General features: G+C 38.6%; 1 protein-coding gene across 1 annotated transcript in view; it reads right to left on the bottom strand.

Moving 5' to 3' along the window:
• Positions 1–20,280, bottom strand: part of MMRN1 (multimerin 1) — a 47,436-nt gene that overhangs the window by 5,988 nt on the left and 21,168 nt on the right. Inside the window, exons 4-6 of the mRNA XM_054825192.1 lie at positions 16,092–16,190; positions 11,873–12,046; positions 4,971–6,950 (exon numbers count right to left, since the gene is read on the bottom strand). Of these exons, the coding sequence (XP_054681167.1) occupies positions 4,971–6,950; positions 11,873–12,046; positions 16,092–16,190 (2,253 nt within the window). The remainder of the gene's footprint in view (positions 1–4,970; positions 6,951–11,872; positions 12,047–16,091; positions 16,191–20,280) is intronic.

Genomic DNA, 20,280 nt, shown 5'->3' with positions numbered 1-20,280 from the left:
TGAATTTGCACTGATGGAGCATATGGACTTAAAAACACAACAGCAATTCTTTTCACAGAAAATAACGTCCATCCTGTAATGCCTGAAATAAAGCAATTTAGGGCTATCATGACTGAGGTCACAGCACAGGCAACTGGACACAAAGAAATAATGTTTTTCTTCTCAGATAATAGTTTTGCTGCACGCTTAATTGAATTTATTTTTCACTCATATTTGCCAAGCATCCACAACATTTCACTGATATTTACCAAGCATCCACATATTTACCAAGTATGAAAGGAAAACAGCTGACTGTGCTGACTATATCACATTCCAAAAATACAAAAGCTTTGTGTGATAACACGGCAGCCTCTCTGCTAATTGGCCTCTGCTTATCATAAACAAGAAGTAAATCCATGAAACAGAAAAAAAAAATCACAAAAAGGAAATGATAATGAGATTGAGATGTGTTTTAACAGTTTGCTGAGGGATGATTTTGCCTGAAATTAACCTTTGAGTTAAATAAAATTCAGACACAGCTTTACCTCCAATAAATTAACCCTCCAGGCGCAGCATTGCTTAACAGCAGCTGGGGATCCCGCTCCATATGCTAGAACTAGGAGAAGCTGTGAAGAAGTTTGAGTCAAGTTAGGATTTTCAGAGTAAGAGATGAGTGCCCTAGATCTCCACTGAGCAGGTAATTGCTGTGTAACAATAGCATGGTTTTGCTGTCATTTCTGGCTGAGGCTGCCCCACTGCCTGGTATTTTCTTTTTACTTGCTGAAGGGCATCCTGAGACACTATGCTCATATTCTCTGCTTGAGGTAAAGATGCCAAGAGGTTCAGATTAGGAAAGGATTTCCTACTATAGTACATATCCTATTTTTAATTAATCTTTCACAGCTTAGTAGTGCAGATGAGTAAAAGAGAGAGACTATGTAAAATAAATTAAAGGCTTAAACTGCAGCTATTAAAAACAGAGAATAAACTGAATGCAGTTGCTATTTACACTCAGTAGAAGTGAGGATAGCCAGCTAATGCTGAGTTTTGCTACTCTTTGGGAGGGCAAGCAGCCAGATGCTCTTTTGGGAAACAGACTGTCAATGCTGTACAAACAAATCTTCAAACAAATAATGAAGCTCTGTCAGTACCTACTGGGGTATTATTGAGAAGCAAATCAAATATTTAGCAATGTAATCGTGTCCTTATAGAAAGAAGTGACTCCAGTGGCTCAATTTGGAAATGGTGGAACAAGAAGTAACTTACCAACATTTTCTTAATATTTAGTTATCAGTAACTGTCTCTCAGGAAGATCTGGGAGATTGGAAGAACCTGGGAATCTACTAAACCACCCTGCTTGCACAGGGGCAGACTGGTTGTCACTCTACAACTATTAATCACCTCTGAGCTTAGCGTACTCAGTCTGATGGTGATAAAAGCAATGAGCATCCCCAGCAGCCTAGATATGGGGAGTGTCAGGGAGCTGCAGGAGAGGCAGCCAGGAACTGATGGTGACAGCAGGGCTGGTGCTTCACCTAGAGGGGTAACAAGCAGAGCATGGCAGGTTGAGCATGGCAACCAGGGCTAGTCACAGCCCATCACGATTGAAAAGCCCTGGGATTTTGGCTTCAGCTGAAATAGGGATCCCAGGGCAGGCTGCACAGTGTGGGGGCTAGGTCAGGATGCCCAGGGCAATTAGGGCTATCCATACACTCAGGCCCTGACAGGGAATTCAAGTATAAGCACTGCGTAGGGTGTTTGTGGTGCAAAACAGCACAAAGATTCACACACAGTGCTCTTGGGCAAAAAGGAAGGAGGAGAGGTGCTGAGGTACCCCAGTTTTAGGTAGGGGCAGACTGTCAAGAGTGATCTGAGCTACTTGGATTCTGGCAACTCCGCTTCTCTGTTAAGATGAGGTGTCTAATGTTTTCAATGTGATGATTTCAGGATCACTAAATTAATAAAAATCCGAAATAAACAGTTTCATCTACCCCTTAGTCTAAAGGGTAAATAGGCAAAATTGAAGCATATGTCATCAAATTGAGCTAGAATAACTATCAAACTTGTGCAATTAAAACACAAGATGCAAAACATTTAAATAGGTTAATTTCACTGCAGGCTTGAATGATAAAGTGACAGTGGAAATCATGTGAAAACAAGACCAGAAATAAGACAGAGAAAATAAGAATGAAAATAAATTATCTCTCACACACACTGATGCATTGTTTTAAATACATACAGCTGCACTCTCAGTTATTCATGTTGATGGGAGGGTGGCGTAATCTGAATAAAGCAAAACCACAATTAATACAAGACATGCACCAAGAGAGTGCATTCACCTTTGAAAAGCACAGCAGCCTCTAGGTACTCTAGAGAGTAGGGACAGCACTAAATGGCAACAGGAAAATGGGAACTCAGCTAAGCTGCCCTTGCACTGCACCACGCATTTCTGCAGTAGAACAGTGCATTGGGAGGTAGGACCAGACATAATCCATAACAAAGACTAATGAAGAGTTTACTGTATATTTTTTCTTTAAAGGCTGTCATCTCCCCTATGTTAGCTACTTGAAGCTGTCTTAAGACCATTGCTTTTTCATTCACCATTACATTGCCATTACAGTTAATGTCAGGTAAAACATTAGGTTTTTCATCCCTCATACATGTAGTGCAGCCTTTAGGTGACATAAACCTTTTCTTTTCTTCATTCCACAACATGGGAAGTCTCCAAACCTGTATGTCGCTGCATATGCAATGCAAACTCACATTGTTTCCTGTTGATTTCAAATGACTACTGAGGAAAGTAGGGCCAAATCCCGAACACATTAAAGCCAATGAAAATCCCAATCTGTTAGAGTAGGATCAAATATTGAACATGTTGGAATCAATGAGAATTATCACTGACCTCTTTCTAGAATGTTATTCTAATCTTTTTGAATGGAAAAAGATCATCTAAGATCAAATACATTTTATAATTAGCCACTTATGTCTTTAGGGTTTCTTCTAGAAACTTTAGTAGAGTCAGTACACATCTCTGGATGGTCTCCCAGAACTTAGAGAGAAAAAGATTTCTCAGAGAAGTAAAATCTACCCAGGCAGAAGATGGATACTTGTTAATTAGGATAATGGTCTGTCTTCTTTAACTTACAGAAATGCAATGTATGACTTTGCTAGGCATGAAATATCGTTGAGTGCAAAGGCTCATTATTGATGGAAAAGTCTGCATAAACATTGCTATGTAGAAACCGTGCTTAAAAATAGGGGTTTTCAACATCTGCAAAGATCTGCATTTTCTGTAGAAGTGAGCATATATCCAATGTTATCAAGTAAGCTATTTGTTAAAATTCAGCATGAGATAAATAATAAATAGGAAAGACATTAATTCATTAATGTGGAGTAAAAAACAAAGCAGGTGGCAGCTTCCCGTGCTGCAGGCAGGTAGCACTAGTGACATTTTCCAACAAAGTAGAAGACTCTGGAAGGATCAAAGGCATCACATCTCCTTTTACCTTAGTTTTAATTCTGAACAAGAGTCTTGAATTTCCATCCTGTGCAGTGGCAGGAAGAGGCAGAAAACAAAAACAACTGAGAAAGAATTGCCATTTTTAATATCAAAATAATCAAATTACTTTGTAGTAAGAATTTGTCAAATCTCAGTGCATTTTTAAGTGACTGCCTGTTGGAATAGCTGTGTGTCCTCTCTAACTGAAAAGATAACCAAGGACTGAAATCCTTCACTGGGGCTGGCTTTCAGCAGAAGCCAAGCTACTCATGGAATTGAGACTTTTAAAAGGATCCTTTTCATTGATTACTGAAAAGTGCTATATGTAGGAAAGGAGATGACAAAGGAGGGAGGGTGGGAAAGGGAGGGAAGAGGTGTGGAGAGGGAAAGGAAGATTGACCATGGTCTTAGCGCATGAACAAGAGTGGTAGCTCTTACTACCCCTACCTCTGCTTACAGTAGGGACCAAATATAATTTCAGAAATGTTTGTAAGTTTTAGAATGCTTTACAGAAAGGATTTAAGTCTGGGTCTTCAAAAGTATGTGGACGCCTATCTGTCATTTAGGAATCTGTCTCACTTATTTTAATGTGAATTAGAGTCCTCTGAGGATTTCTAGTCACTTAACCAAACTGTTCTTCATTTTCTGTATTTTCCTAGAAATGATATTTCCATAAAACATTAGTTTGTGCTATTGATTTTCACTCAAGTCTGATTCCAAAAGTCATAATTCAGAGTTTGTATTTCTGTCAATTCATCCATATGAATTTATTTCATATGATGACATTTGAATTTAAGTTCAGAAGTGAATCACATTCAAAATGTCCTTTTTAAGAACGGCAGCTCCTACTCATCTAAGCCATTCTCCAGATGGACTCAAGTCAAACCTACCTTCATTGGCTGGGCTCCTGATTCTGCAAGAACACACTTGTAATTGTAACTGCACTAATAACCTCAATGCGGCACTGAAGGAGCTGACAAAAGCCTCATTACAGTCATTTAGTGTATTCACTTGCTTCAGGTTTTTGATCCTTTTCATCCCCACTGACACTGCAAAGAACTGATGCAACTCCATATTCCTCTCCCAGCTTGCATGTTTTTTTTAATGAAATTGCTAATTGAGATGCAGGCACAAACTTCTTGTAGTTCAGTTCAGATTTTTTCTAAATTGTCAGTTATGTTTTGAAGATCAGGTTCTCAGCTGAGTGTGTGTGCATGCACATGTATCTTAAACTGATCAGATGTGAATTTACTAAGGAAAATTAAATGAAGCTTCTAGATGCCTTAGTGCAGAGTCTCCACATAAGAAAAATAAATTCTCTTGTAAGCAAGAGACTAGAGTAACCTCAAGTTCCTCCAAAACACTTTTTATGGCAGTCTTTGGACTTTTTATTCATCCTCAGTCAAGTTCTGCCACCTCAGTTCATCACAATGAGGGTGATGAGTCTTTTTATTAGAGAGACCCTAATTTTCAGTAGAGTAAAATGTATTACCTGGATCTATAGTATTATCCGTGTTTCTCTGACTTCGGCTTGCCAGGCTCATGGTGATGTTTGCTGCTCCTTTTTTCGCTGGGGCTGGTTTCTTAATAACTGGTTTCACCTGTTTCTGAAGTTTGGTGATGTTGTTCATTGAACTTGCTACCAATATGTCAACATGGTGGGTTAAATTTGTCAAAATAGTTCCTGCTTTTATTTCAAGCACAGATTCGATGAGCTCTTTGAGGCCTCTCTGCAGCAGGGGGATATCTGGCTGAGCAAGTTTAATTAGCACAGGTATACTCGCGTTCACTTTTTGGATGCTGCTGTTGGTATCCTGACACAGCCCCCAGGCCTCATGAGCAGTCTTGTTCAGAAGTGGAATGCTGTTTGAGAAGCGGATCGACTTGGCTTCCAGGGCCCTGATCCTGGAACTCAGTGTCTGGAGCTGAAGTGACACCACTTGTTCTTTTTCTGTTGAGGGAGCCTTGGTTTTTTTCAGTGAGACACAGTTGTTTGCCAAAAACTTGGAAATCTTTGACTCCACACTTACAAGGCGAACCTCATGGTCCTTTGATTCCTCCACAGAATCAAACAGTTTTTCTTCCAGGCGGCTGATGTCTTGCTGTTGTTTGTCCACTTTTGATGATGTTTCATTTAAAATATAGAAAAATCTTCTGAAATTGTGGAGGATACTTTCATCAGACTTCTCGTATGGAAGACCAGAAAGTGATGGTGCTACTTGTGAAGTGAATTCATACTTCTTGCCAATAAGCAGTGTCCAGAGGGATTCATTCAGCTGTTGGAACTGGGGAATGAAAGCCAGGAGGCTGTCCATTTTCTCAGCTCTGCCACGGCAGACTTCAGTCTCATTGCTTAGAGCACGTAGTGTATCTTTCAGTACATAGTTATCTTGAATAGAATCAATAGCACTGTTTATTACTAGCATGGTCTTGTTTAATCCATCTTCTATTTCCATGGAGCATTCATTAACACGACTCTCAAACAGTTCCTGGTAAGCCTGAGATTCGTTTTTCAGTCCTTCCTGAGTTTTGGAAAGCTCCTTAATTGCAGAACTCATTCTGTTAATGACAGTCGTGAGGTTTTCAAGCTTCTCATTGATCACTTCAGCTTGAATTTGTTGTTCATACTCTGATGTCAGACTAAAAGGTACCCCTTGTTCAATCAAGGGTTGCAGGATCTCCATATCATAGCACAAATCATTAATTTGCTCATTCATTTTGTCCATCTTACTGTCCAATGGAAGGATCAGGTCAGAGAGACTTTTGTTCAGGACAAGCACATTCTCTTGGGTTGCTGCCAGCTGCATTTGGAAATCCCTTCTGCTTTCTGACAACATGTCATCACAGACTCCCAGAACAGAGTCTCTCTGAATTTCCAGTGTAACACTGAGATTGCTGATCTTGCTGTCCTGGACTCTTAAGTCATCATAGATCTGCAGCACCATCATGCCTTGTTTCTTTACTTTTTCATGCAGTGTGAACATGTACTCAGTAACATTGTACTCTGTGACTTTATCTGCTGAAGGGATGTTTTGGCTTGAAGACTGTTCAGCTGATAACAGTTGCTCATGAACATCTTTCAATTCAGTAAGAGTCCTATTTAAAGATTCATAATAAATGACACTTCTTGACTGTTGATGCTCTAAGTTATGTTCCAAGGATTTCTGCTTTTCCTGTAATGCTTTCATAGGCTTGTCACAAGTGAGAGTAATTTCCTCTTTCATCTGCACCACATGACTCTTTAGCTCCAGAATGTCAAGCTTTGTTGGCCCACTGTCTTTCTCCTGAGCAAATTTTTGTTGGGTTTCATTCAGGTGCTTGACTAATTGTTTTGTATTTTCAAGATCATCTGACAAACTAGACACAGTCTTGAAAATTTGAGCCACGCTCTCTTGCATTTCACCTTGAAATACTTTAAACTGTTCTCTGACAATATCTTTGATTAATTCATTAATACTTCTGGATTTGAGACCTTTTGGCAAAAGGAGAAATATGGAAACAATCAAACAATTGTGTTAGCAACATCTAAGTTTTTTTCACAATGTGAACAAACATAGTGCTGCACAGAAGTGAAACACACACAACCCCACCTGAATTTCCCCATCCACAGAGCAAAATTTAAAGCTGAGGAATGCAGAGGATGGCTAATAGTGTTAGAAGACTCATCTCTGTTTTTACTGAAATCAATGGGAGTTTTACTATTGTTTTGAAAGGGCAAACTCAGAATCTACATATGTGGTATCAACTTTGATCTCCTAGCTAAGCTCTTTCTGAGCACTGAAATGAGGAGATCTGTGTGGTTTTGTGGTTTGCTCATAAGAAAATGATGTGACCTTTCTCCACTGGGAAAGGAAAGAAAAAACACCTGCTTTATCAACATTACGGTCAAGGAGGGAAAGCAGAGATTATTACCTTCCTATTGCATTGCATGTGGTAAGCAATCATACACCACACTATAGTGAGGAAGCAGCCAAATAAAAAGCATAGCCTTATTGAATATCTGAAGTTAGTAACATGACAACTGCTGAAAAAGGCAGACATTTTAAAGGTACAACCCTTTTTTCAGTCTTGCATACTACAAGTCTTTAAACAGCTCTTAGGAATACTGATCCTGAAAAGCACTAAGCAGAGGTGAGTGTGTGGGAATTCTGCTCCTGTGAATAACATAAAAATATGTCTCCTGTATAGCCTTAGATGTGTTAAGACAGTCATAAAATAGTGTTCATCAAAAGTGCTGCATAACATATTCAAACTAGAGCAGTAGTTCTGCTCTGGTGTGAGATTAAAAGGATGTTTTAAAATTTGTTCTCTAAAGGTAGCCCCTACATCCAGCTAAATCACTGAAGCATTCTTTGCACATTTTTTCTAAACCCTATGAACACTTGCAGCCAGCTTGTGATATAATAAACTCTTCAACCTCTACAATGCCTTGATGACCGTTGGTTCTCTGATTAAAACTGTATTGATAAAGGCAGAAATTCTCTGCTGCCTTCCTCTATTTTCCTCTCAATTACTTCTATCGTGTGGACTTTATTGCTTCATCTCTAAAACAGCAAGGCATGTTCTGAAACCTTATTTGAAAGTATATTCTCAGCAAGAGCAGTAAAATGGCAGGAAATTAGACCCATGAAACCAAATGCAACTTTGGGCTCCAGGGGTGGGAAAAGATTCCAAATAAAAATTATTTTGTTCAGCAAGCTAGAGAGAAGCATAGTACTTTTTCTATTCAGGAGATCCATTTGAATTATGCGTTTCCACCTGGAAACAGAGATAAAGTAGTTGATAATATTTGCTTTTTATGAACTATAAATGAGTCTCAGTTTTTGTTATGTCTGGTAAAATGGACAGTAAACACCTCTTATGCTTAAGGGAGAAACCTGTCACTTGTTCAGATGGTGAGTTTTTTTCAAGGCAGAATATAATAGGCAGGTACAATAAGTTTGCTAGCCTAGAAAAGAGCTACTGCAGAAATATAGCATGAAGTTTCCTGAGCAATAAACTCAATTACTGTCAACTGTGGTCACAGGTGTCACAGCAATTTTTACACAAAGTATAAAAAACAAAGTGATAATACTGGGATTGCTTTTATTATTTTACTTTTTACTACCTGAACAGCAAGTAAATTACTAGACAGATGTATACCCATGAATGGTATACACTTAGACACAGAGCTTCAGTGAAGCAAAAACAGTAAGATAAGATACCTGAGAATAAGGATGTCCTGGCAGCTGAGAGGAAGAACCAGGATGTGAATGCAGAGTAAAATAAGTGACATGTAGAGAAACCACTGTAACTGATGATTTGGTCAGGTTACTTTATGATGCTGAAAAATGTTCTATGCTTTAAGACACACAATGAACTGTGAAAAAAGTTTAATGGCTGTGGAAAGAAATGAGGTTACTCTACACCTTCTTTGAGGAATTAATTAAATTTCTTCATCTCAGCAACAAATCTTGATAGCAGACCATCCTGCTGCGAGAGGTCTTCCACAGGATCTATACTGGCCTTTTCTTTCTGCGACCGTCAAAAAACTGTCAGCCTCACTCTCTCCCATTCCTACTCTATTTAGTTGGATCGCAGGAGATGTATGGAGCTCAGCTCTGGCTTTCAGGTGTTCCTGTTATCAAGGAGGCGGAACCTGATAAAAGAGACAGCTTTGGGATTTTCTCCCCTACTTGCTGTCTAGGACAACTAGGCACCTGGTAAGCAAGTGCTGTTCCAAAATTCACCAGGGGCTGTGGGAGCACACTTCTCCATGGAAAGACCTGACCCAAATTTGTGTTGTAGGTAACAATTGGGTATATTCTTATACTGAGCTGAGAATACACGAGTACCTTCATGGATGCAACTCAATTTCTCTGTTGCTCATTTTGAAATAGAAAGGTCCAAACTACCTGTGAACATTAAAGATCTCTTGCACTTTTTATGAGATTATAAATTTTAACTCCCTGGCTGAAATCCAAAGTGTGTAATTACTTTGTGTCAACATACACTCCCTTTGCAGTTTCATTTATTTGAAGAATAATGTGCAAAATAAATGTATGTACACAGAAGACTGAGTTAAGATTATGTATCCAGCTGTAAATGACATTCCTGAGTTGGAAGTGATTAACACCATTGCTGAGTTCATTTTTAAAGGAGTGTGCATTTTAATAATGAAGAGGGAAGGAGTCTGTAAAAAGACTTGATGTGGAGTGAAAGGAGGATGAAACAATAGCAAGAACTAAGCAGGGTTTATTAAATTGAAGAGAGAACACCCAATTATTTTCTAAGTAAAAAGTAGGAGCAGTCTCCTGAGTACTGAAAACAATCTAAAGAATACACAACAGGTTTCACTAATCAAATTAGAGGAGCTTAGTGAGTGTTGTCCTGTATCGACAGATGACAAGTTTGTGGTACCAAAGTCTGTTTACAGATGAAACCAAGAAATAAAGGCTTTGTAAACTGTATTGAATTGTTTGTTCACAGAAACAGACCTCACTCCTAACAAACCCTGATACAAAGCTGGGCAGCCATTAGAATTTCCATGATAAGAAAAAAAGGTGATTAATGGATATGGGCAAAGGACCCGGGCACCATGGGAAGAAAATGGAAAAGCAGGGGAAGAAGGAAGAAGGCTGAACAGCATGAAGCAACTACAGACTTCACTGTGCTTCAGGACAGCAGTGGTAGTGGTGAAAGTTCTGTTTTGCTCCAGGTGAGTTTCTAAGAGTAATTTTTAGCAGAGTAATTTTTAGCAAGTCTGATGTGCCTATACTGCACATGTGTACCAAGTTAGAGGACAGCACAGGAACTCCCTTCCAGCTCCTGCTTCTTTAGGATGCTCTTTGCCCACTTGGAACATGACTGACTGATTCCTTGGAGAGAAACTGCAGTTGCCCTTTGTCATTACATATATACATATACAAGCCAACAGAAACACTAACCTTGTTCTCTCCCCCCTCCTCCCCTCAATTCCTGCTGTTTACTTACGTACAAGCCAAGAATAACCTGTATCGGAGTGCCCATAATTAGAGTCAAGGAAAGTAGTTGATAGCAGCATTTTCATTAGAGCTACTTGATTAGGAGATAGATTGAGAACATAAATCAAAAAATGGCCAGCAACTGAAGATTTCATCTAAGCAGGTAAAATATAGAGCATTGCAGATCAAAACAATAAAGGCTTGAAACACATTTGCAGAGAAGTGTGAAATAATGTTTTGGGGTTTTTTTGGTACTGCACATTTTAATTAGGACGTGGACCCTTAAATATAGATAGGGAATGAAGAAGCAGGAGTACAGGATGCAGCAAAAGACCTCTTGGAATAGCGTGAAAATGACAGCTAGAATGAGTGGAATATAAAAAAGAATGGAGAGAAAGCAGAAGGGAAATGGGAAATATTCAAAGACAAATTAAATGTATGCCCAAGGGTCAAGAATGCCATCTAGCAATATATGGAGAGGTGAAAGCAGGTCACTGAGTGAGAGATGGGATAAAGTTGATCCAGGGTATAAGAGAGCCATCTAGCATGTAGCATGAGCAACTCAGGAGACAGAGGAGGGCTGAAAATACAAGAAATGGGACCACACTTGATAAATTTGAGGGATATACAAAAGCACTTGTTTCATTTTGTTTTATCTCCATGTGAGGTGCTCCAGTTCCCTTGTTCTATTTTTAAACAATAGAAAAGTCCTCTGGATTCTAAAGCATATAATACAGTTTGGGGGAAATTCCTGAAAAATGCAAAAAATATTGCACATCAAGGAAACGAAAGCTTCAGTCCCAATCTGTTTGTTAAGCAGCATTTGTAGGTGGGTAACAAACAGATCTTGCTGCAGAATTCACAAACAATGGCTGCATAATTCTGCTGGCGAGGGTCTGCCCAACCTCCTGATCCCTAGCCCTGTCTTTCTCATCTACTGAACATGAGTACAGATGTTTATCAAAGGTAGCCTCATACGATCAGAGGCAAATTATTCAGCAGGATGTTTGCCATATTATATATAAAATGAACACAGAATTCCTTATGTGTTTCCCCTGCATATGTAAATTATGCATTAAAGAATATTATGTAGACTTGGTAGCAAAGCAAATACTACATCCTTTAGCAGCTGTCAGATAAACAAAAAACAGAGATAAGAATATTTGCAGAAGTTCTAAGTAAATGTCTTGACAGTGGCTTAAGTTACCATGTAGACAATATAGTACCCAAGAACGTAAATTCTTTGTTACTATAAAAGGTACCATAACAAATGTTGAAATAAACAAATCCCTCTATTATGATATTAAGCTAAAACACAGTTCTCCCTGTAAGTGTTGAGCAACACAATAGGACAGTCTATGAATGTTTTTAGCATTTTTTTTTTCTGGCACCTTTAACTGGGTGAATGATTACATTAATTTATTTTTCTTACCTTTTAGAAAAGATTGGAAGTCTCTGCCCTTATCTTCATTGATTTTGCCTTCCAGAGAAGAAAGTGTCGTACTCACATCATTCATCGCAGCAGCAATGCTGTCAACCTTCTTCTGTAGAAAAGTCAGTTTCATCTCCTGGCTGCTAATCTTCTCGTTCATTTTTTGTGTAAGTGCTTGGTGTGAGAATAAAATGAGAAAAAAAAAAAAGTAACGTTAAAACATTGGAGGGAGGGAGGGCAGGAAGAAAGTGCACTTGACTTGAGAGATATTAGCTGGAAGTGGGGTGAAAAGTTTCTGAATTTTTAATCTTGAGTGAATCATCTTGATTTTTGTCATGTATCATGTATTAGTAACATTCAGCAGAACAGCACTAATTACTGAAGCATCTGTATCCGTTATAAAATATTTATAATTCTACAAGAGTATTTTGAATGGTTAGCATATTTTAATCAGCGTAATGCCATTCTCCCTCCACCTAGCACCCTACAGGGTATTCAGCTCTCATTTAGTCCATCTCCTTTAACACAATCACGAAAGCATTGATTTTTACTTACCATTTATAACATAACTTCATGAATTTGTAAGGCTTGTCTCTGAAGGAATATATCATCTTTTCAGTGTTGGAGTCAAAATAAAGACTTGTTTAAAGCAGTAGCAAGGCAGAAAAACAGCTAATACATAAATTACTTTGGAATAACCATTAGTCTGTCACTAAGAATAGGTGCCCAACCTGTGAATTCTAGTTTATTTTAAAACCTGCACAAATTGTTTCTGACACTTGTAGTCTCTCCAGGCACAAAAAGGCCTAGCTGGATGCTTTTAAGATTGGTAGTGGTGAAGAAGGCCTTGATCTTGCAAATTAAGACTCCACATGACTTCAGCTAGCCATCTGACAGGAAGGAGACTCAGTCTGGGATTTTCAGAAGACGCTGATAAAATTAAATACTCTAATTCCTGTAGGCAAAGATATAAAATCTTTTCAGTTCCTTCAACACTTCAGCCTAAATGGCCTACCTTAGACACATGATATACTACCCTAACACAATTCAGGCCATCCTGTGACTTAATAAACTGCTGTGCAGGACATTCTTTAGCAGGACATACAAATAATTATTAGTGTAAATTTACAGTATTGCTATTGATCTCATGTCACTTTTCATTATGGCATCAGTATCAAGTCCCATGGCAGTAAACAGTTATAATCAGCAATCATGTAGAATCACAGGGGCCTAAAGACTACAACAACAAAACCCCAAGTTTTATGTAAAAGGGCATATTATTCTGACTAGACTTTTATTCTTCAAGACTCTAGGACATAAAAAATAAATGTATGATATCTAACCCGATAGCGTGTAGGAAAATCCAGAAATTTCACTAAATGCACCCAAGTCAGCGCAGATGAAGCATGCCAACACCCATGAGAACACTCTCCTGTAGAGGCATGTTGGTTGTAAAATTCATAATTGGTAGAGCCTGGTGAATAAGGCTGGCTGTTTTAGGTTAGGGTGTTAGCATCTCCAGCTGTTTACTTTGCCCATGGTGTCTACTTACACAGACACAAAATTGTGTTTATAACTCAACCACCTAGTTTAGAGTCTGGCAATTCTCCCCAACAGCACCGTGGAGACAAGCTATTGATGGATCTCCTTTGCCTGAATACTCTTCATCATAATACTACTCTGACAGAGACAAGTCTGGATACTTCTGCTCCTGGTTGAGTTGTTACTACGAGAAACTGATTTGAATTCATTACTGGCTCATGCAAAGCCATGAGCCCAAACTGATAACTAACCTGCAGGGTGCAACGCTTTCTTCAGTTTGGTTTCTGTTAGTTCCTACTGAAGGGGGAAGACAAGCTGCATAGATGAACCTGAAAGTGAGGTTTATAAGTGGCATGGCTGCATAGTGGGAGCTGGAAACAATCTGGCTTGTAGAGTCCTGGCAGCTGCTGATGGTATGACAGACCAGGGCAGTCAGTCCTGGCCCCAGGTCATGGGAGCCAGAACAGGTATCTCTCTCCTTGTAAACTGACCCCATTCAATTTAAAAATAGCTGAAAAGCAATTAACATGGAGCTCGGATTCCAATTTCAGAGTTATTTTTCAGAGCAGAATTCCTATGAAGAGAAGTGGCATGTTTTAATGCTCTATTGATCAAGCTCGCTTTTTCATATGGGTCCTGTCTGCTTAGCTAGACAACAATCTCCTGCCTCCAGCAGTGGGAAACTTGGTTGTTCACACAATATCACCAAGGGGAAACAGCCTCCTCCTTTCTAACTACCATTTGAAAATATCTTTCTATACCTTCATGCCAGATTCAGTCTTTCCCTCTCCTGCCTATGCTTTCTATTTTTTCTATTTGTCTATTATGTTTTAAAGTAAAACACATATATGGATATAAGTACATACATGTGTACTGTTTCCATAAAGCCCTGTGGCAGTCTAGATTTTGACATCCTGTTCTCCCAGCATGCAGGAACATCCCAGCACCAGAACAGTCTACTGACAACTGTGAAACACAGACCTGAGAACATAACTTGCCTTATTATTTGGTTCCATAAAATGTTTTCAGATATAGGCCAACCACATGAGTGACACTAACACCATAGTAACAGCCGATGATTACACAAAAAGCCAGCACAGACATCTGTAATCGAAAGATCAACAGATCCAAAAGAAAAGGAAGGTAGTAAGAAAGTTCAAGGAACATGCCTCCTTTACAGACTTTCACATCTTGTCCATCTTCTGGCTCCTCACCATGTAAACTACAAGTTCATTTGACAGTACGTAGAGAATGCTGCCAAGTAACCTGCATATAATTTGCCACCAAAAAATTACCTGACAAATGCAGTCTCACTCACTGCTGGGGAGTATATCATAACCAGAGAATAATGTTTTTCAAACAACTCCCTTATTCAAGCATGTTTCACATATTTCTTTTGTTGTTATTTAAACACGATATACCGATTGTTGGCAGTACTCTGAGTATGCAGACTTTCTAAATAATTCTGCGTTACCAACATCTCTACATCCTCAAAGGCATATACACCTTCCTTCAGGCAGTACAGACTGGAATATAGTATAGTCTGTCAACTACTTGAATATCTCTAAATCATGGAAAACTTTTCATGTTTCTTTATAGTGAAGTGTTAATATTTGAATTCGTGGTTAATTGGAATGATCTGATAAACCATGATTGTTTCTGCTCCCAGTTTAGTGAGTGTGCAAACACGCCTGGCATGAATAAAATTCTGTTCCCATGAATACTTATGCAGACAAATATGAAATTAATTTTCTGGAACATTTATGATGGTAAACTTTAAATCATACAGATGGTAATGAAAAATAAATATAAAGGGAAGTGAGCACACCCAACAATTCTAGAGACTAAGAGAGGAAGAAGCTTTTCATGCAGTGGTCACCTAAGGTAACCTCTCAATGTAGATCGCTATTTGAATAAAAGCGTTATTTTTACTATCTCTTACAATGCTGAGGTCTGTACACAACTTTGCAAGAAAACACTGACATTATATTCTAAAACCTTATGGTCTAAAAGGTTGAAGTAAACACAGTAGTGAAGACATGAATAGTGTAATAAGAAACAGTCTCAAACATCTGTGGTATAAAGCTGTAAACTGTCCCTGTGTTGCTTAGTTATTTGATCATCCTAGATGGAGTAACTTAAAAAACCCACCTAAGCTGCCCTTGCTAAAGTTTGAAGTGTCATTGTACTGATTTTGAATAAAGCACCAATTTTTATAAGAAAACGTATAACAATGTTCATGTATTCAGGTAATACAATTAACATCACTACATTTTCTTTTATGAACAATGCTAGTCTATACTACTCCTAGATTTGGGGTTTAGGGTTTTTGGCTGTGTTGGGTTTTTTGGCTTTTTTTTTCCTCTTTTTCTGTTAATTCATCTATTTTACTCAGTAATATAACAGTTTAAATATTTCTATGCAGAATGACTTTCCTGGTTTTAGTTTAGTCACAAGACACTCTATAAATGCTAAGCTACTGGTACCTGTAAAATCAGTTTCTTCTGCCTATCTTTATTAGAGAAGCATACTGCTGAACCATGACTGCTAGAAATTCTAATGTTTTGTTCAGGTCCCTTCAGCAGACAGGGGTTTTCTCAAATTGTTTTTGCAGTGACCTTAGCAAGTCATACAGTCAGTGATTGGGCTAGGGGTGGTAGTAATTATAACAACTGACCTGGCCCACTGGGGTCCTGAGGAGCTCCTGGTGTCCTCTCACTGACAGTTCTGCTGCTTTCAGCCTGATTGCTGTGTATAAGTGGCTGTTCTTCTTGAGCTAAAAGAGAGAGAAAAAGGAAAGGAAGTGAGTGAAACACTGAACATGACAATCAGGATTCCACCACGACTGCTTTCTCTTTCTATTCTAAACCAACTTTACCAAAGCCCAATCATCAGCAGTGACTTTTGTTATCTGCTTAGTCCATCTATAACACAGTGCAGGACCACATTGATGAAGACAGTGAATGGCTTTATAAATGGCTTCCTGAGACTGGCAGTAGCTGGTGTTAATACTAAAACGTCAAAACTCACCCTATAACGAACAGATTGTTGAAAACTCCAGAGCTAAAAATTCTAGAGGAAGATTTTAAATCAATATAAAACATCAATGCAAAGACAATACAAAGATCGTCAGCTGTAAAATTAATTATATTTTTTAATAGCCACAAAATTAGTCAGGTTTGTTGAAATTTTTTTTTTGACAGATTACACAAATCTTCAGCCACAGAAATCTTCCTGCTGAAGGCAATGGTGATATCACATTGTTGCAGCGCCTAAAAAGTAAAACCCATTTCAAAATGTAATTAAATTCTGAATTCCAACGAATGTCATCTGAGATTTGCAACTGGTACATACATTAAAAAACTTCACAAAGATTATAAGTTTGTAAATATTTTCTCTGGTCATGGCAGATGGAGATTTTCTGTGCTTATTTTACATCTCAGCCCAAAGATCCCAAAGCAATTTGCAAAAAGCAAGACTAACATTATTATTATTTCAATATTACAGTTGGGGAAACTGAGGTCCAGAAACATGAAGTGCTTTCACTCACAAAAAGCAGGGAACAACTGATGGAACTGGGAACTGAACTGAGATTTCCACCTTCCTGACTTGTTTCTCTACCCATTAGGCTTAACTGTGTCACTTTAATTTCCTTATTGTTTAAAAAAATTAAATATGGACAAAGTAAGTCATAAATTTGCTAGTGTAAATTCATACCAATTTTTATATGCTTGCTCAGTTCATGAAGCATTTTGAAGTGGATGTTGTTCCAGCTGGAGCACTTCTAAGAAATACCACTTATGTGGCACTGACGTGATTTCGAATCTTTAGTATAGTACAAGCAGAATAACTTGGGTATGGTGACATTATTTTCCAGTTCGAATATTAAAAGCTAGTCTGACCATAATGTGAGTTTCCAAGGAAACAAAATAAAATGCTGAATCAAGAAATTCCCTATGTTTCATCAGCCTCTTGGCAGTATATATGAAGATCAATAGCTTACATTTAAGGATGATATAAAGTGTCTGAGGCTGTAAATTGGGGGGATGGAGACTAACAATTAGGTCAGAAACTTAAAGGAAAATATCATATGGACTGAAAGTTTCATAGAATTTATTGAAATTGGCTGATAAGAAATACAAAATCATCAAATAATTGTAATTTCAACAGACTGTTATCTTTGTGTGGCATGGTTATTGACAGGAGTTTATACTTGCATTCAGCCCAATTCATTACACAGGATTTATCAGGTGGTGATGTGATGATATAATCTATGACAAGGGAGTCAGTTACTTGCCTGTGATAAAGACCAGCTGATCGATGTCCTTTTATTCTTTCATTTACCTATCTTTCTGTTGCTGCAAATGTATTCACTGCCACTGTTACTGCTACAGAAACCAATTTTTTTTTTATACTATCCATGTTATTTATTATTAAACCAACTGCCCCACTCACAGCTTCACATTGTGGAATACCCAAACCCTTACAGTTTTATTCACTTTTAGAGTTTCAAGGATATATATTTATCACTGCGTACTTGTTTTACTAATGCTTTAAACTGTTCAGATAATTTAATCCCTGTAAGACCCAGGACACAGTACCACTCTGTTGGAGCAAACCAGTAACGGAGCAAGCCGATAGTACATTATACTGCTTCTAAAAGCAGCAAGGACTGTAGCCACTGATGCGCGCACACACACAAAACTCACCCAGAGACAATACCTCATATTGTACAGTTATTAAATTTCATCATTGTATAGGAAAGGTACTTCTCAGGCACCATTAGAAATTCAGGACTTTCATTTGTAAAACAAATTCAGAAGAGTCACTGGCAGTATAGCTTCTCCTATACCACTCTTCCAGTGGGGCTCGGTCCTTTTCCAAAGGAACCACTCTGACACATCATATGATGATTGCGTCTTACGTGCTGCTTGGTCCCACAGCTGAGATTCCCCATCCTAGATGCTGAACAGCAGCAGATGTGATGGGAGCACCAAACTCTAATACATATGCTTTTTAGGGTAGAAATCACCATCAAATGACTTGCATTTGAGACCTTTTAAAAATGGATATGCCATGCTCAGTTTAAGCAGAAAAGATAAAATAAAAATTGGACTTCTAGACCCACCTTATAGGTGTCATTTGTAATAACAAAGCAACAGCAACAAAAGAAGCAGCAATTCAAAATGCTGAGCAATGAGGAGTTCTTCCAGTTCCTCCAGGAGCTTCAGGGTCCTCAGCACTTCTGAATATCAGGTAACACACATAGGATTTTAACATTAGGCTCCTATCATTGAATATATTGGCCTAGATGTATAATTTATTGTCCCATGTATTTTTAAACACAGTGTGAAAAATTATTTCAGGGAATATTAAAAATATGGAAATTGGATCTTTTTCTCTCAATATATTTTTGATGAAGGAGTGGCTTGAAGGGGAATCCCTGTGGGGAGTTTGGTAGTTTCCTCCCATTCCCTGTGTTTCAAGGTGAATTGCTACCTTTTGTGTCTGCAGCTCACCCCAGGCAGAGAATAGCAGATAGCACTCGCTCATGCGTGGAACATTTTACAGCCATCTGCTGGAGAAATGACATCGCTACCATGCAAGAGAATTCAGTGCTAAAAATGGCTATGGCATTGTCAGCAACTCTGAGAACCAGCTTTAAACCACAGCCAGGGAAGATGGAAATTAATTCATACACATTAAGTCACCTCAGTCTCACTCCACAGCAAAGCTGAATTCAAACACAGCATGATCTGCTTTTGAAGATGCATCTTCCAGTTCTTGAAATCATTTGTGGCACATAATATAGTGTTCAGGGACCATGTGCATGAACGAACTGGGATTTCCTCCCTTCAGACATTACTACATGCACATTGTTTTCTCCAGCTTAAGGATGAAAAGTTAAAATGAAGCTGTGTTTAGGAAAAATGATATGCCATGAACTTTGTAACTCAGAACTTACAAGTCCTTTCATTTTAGCAGTTTTGCTCCCAGTTAAGTATTTGATATTCCCAAATCAAAATACTGATGGTTTATTTGTTGCATTGTCCATATTGCACTGTTTCATTAGACTTGTAAGAAATTATGTCTACATTTTTCTCTTCTTAAAAAGTTTCTTGTAAAATTGCATGGTCCTTGCTGGATCCATGTCCAATCCAATTTGGTCATCTGTTGCCACATAGGAGGTAAAGTTAGAAATGGTGATCTGAACATGTCTTTTCCCAGAGGCTCTTTTGTCTCACTCACTACGTACTACTAGTTACTCACTACTACTTGAGAAGCATCTGTAACCAAGCAGTTACATTGAGACTACCAAATACGGTTTACAGATGTCTAGTAATAACTATCAGATGGTGACAAGTGTTTCCTCCTGCCTAGATTATCAGACTGAAATAGTTACGTATGATTTCACTTGATTTGAGAGAGAAGCTAAACCAGAAGGTGCTTTGAATTAGCATTTGCTACAAGCAACCCACATCACACTAACAGTGCCTTCCCAGGATCTGAAACATATTGTCAGAATACCCCAGTTCCCTTGGCACAGAAACCCTTCAATAACAGTTCTGTTGTTGAGCAGATCAAGTGCAGAGAGGCCAAGCGGAGGGCTCAGCGACTCTGTAGAGCCCCAGTCGGAGCTTACAATTTCTCTCCCTGCCCCCACTGCGGTAGAAAGAGTGCCTGAAGACACGGCTATCGGGCTCCCAACTGTTCAAGTTCATTAGCTGACGTCCCTTCATGGGAATTGAATAATACGGGCAGGGCTTGTGCTGGTGGTCTGCTCCTCATGGGAGACAGGATTCCAGAAGCAGGGAAGAAGAGCCTTTCTGACATAACACCTTTCATCCCAATCTCTTTAAGGACTT

This window comes from Grus americana, chromosome 4 (assembly GCF_028858705.1).
Source record: "Grus americana isolate bGruAme1 chromosome 4, bGruAme1.mat, whole genome shotgun sequence".
In the NCBI taxonomy this organism is placed as follows: domain Eukaryota; kingdom Metazoa; phylum Chordata; class Aves; order Gruiformes; family Gruidae; genus Grus; species Grus americana.
This window is presented reverse-complemented; position numbering and strand designations above follow the sequence as displayed.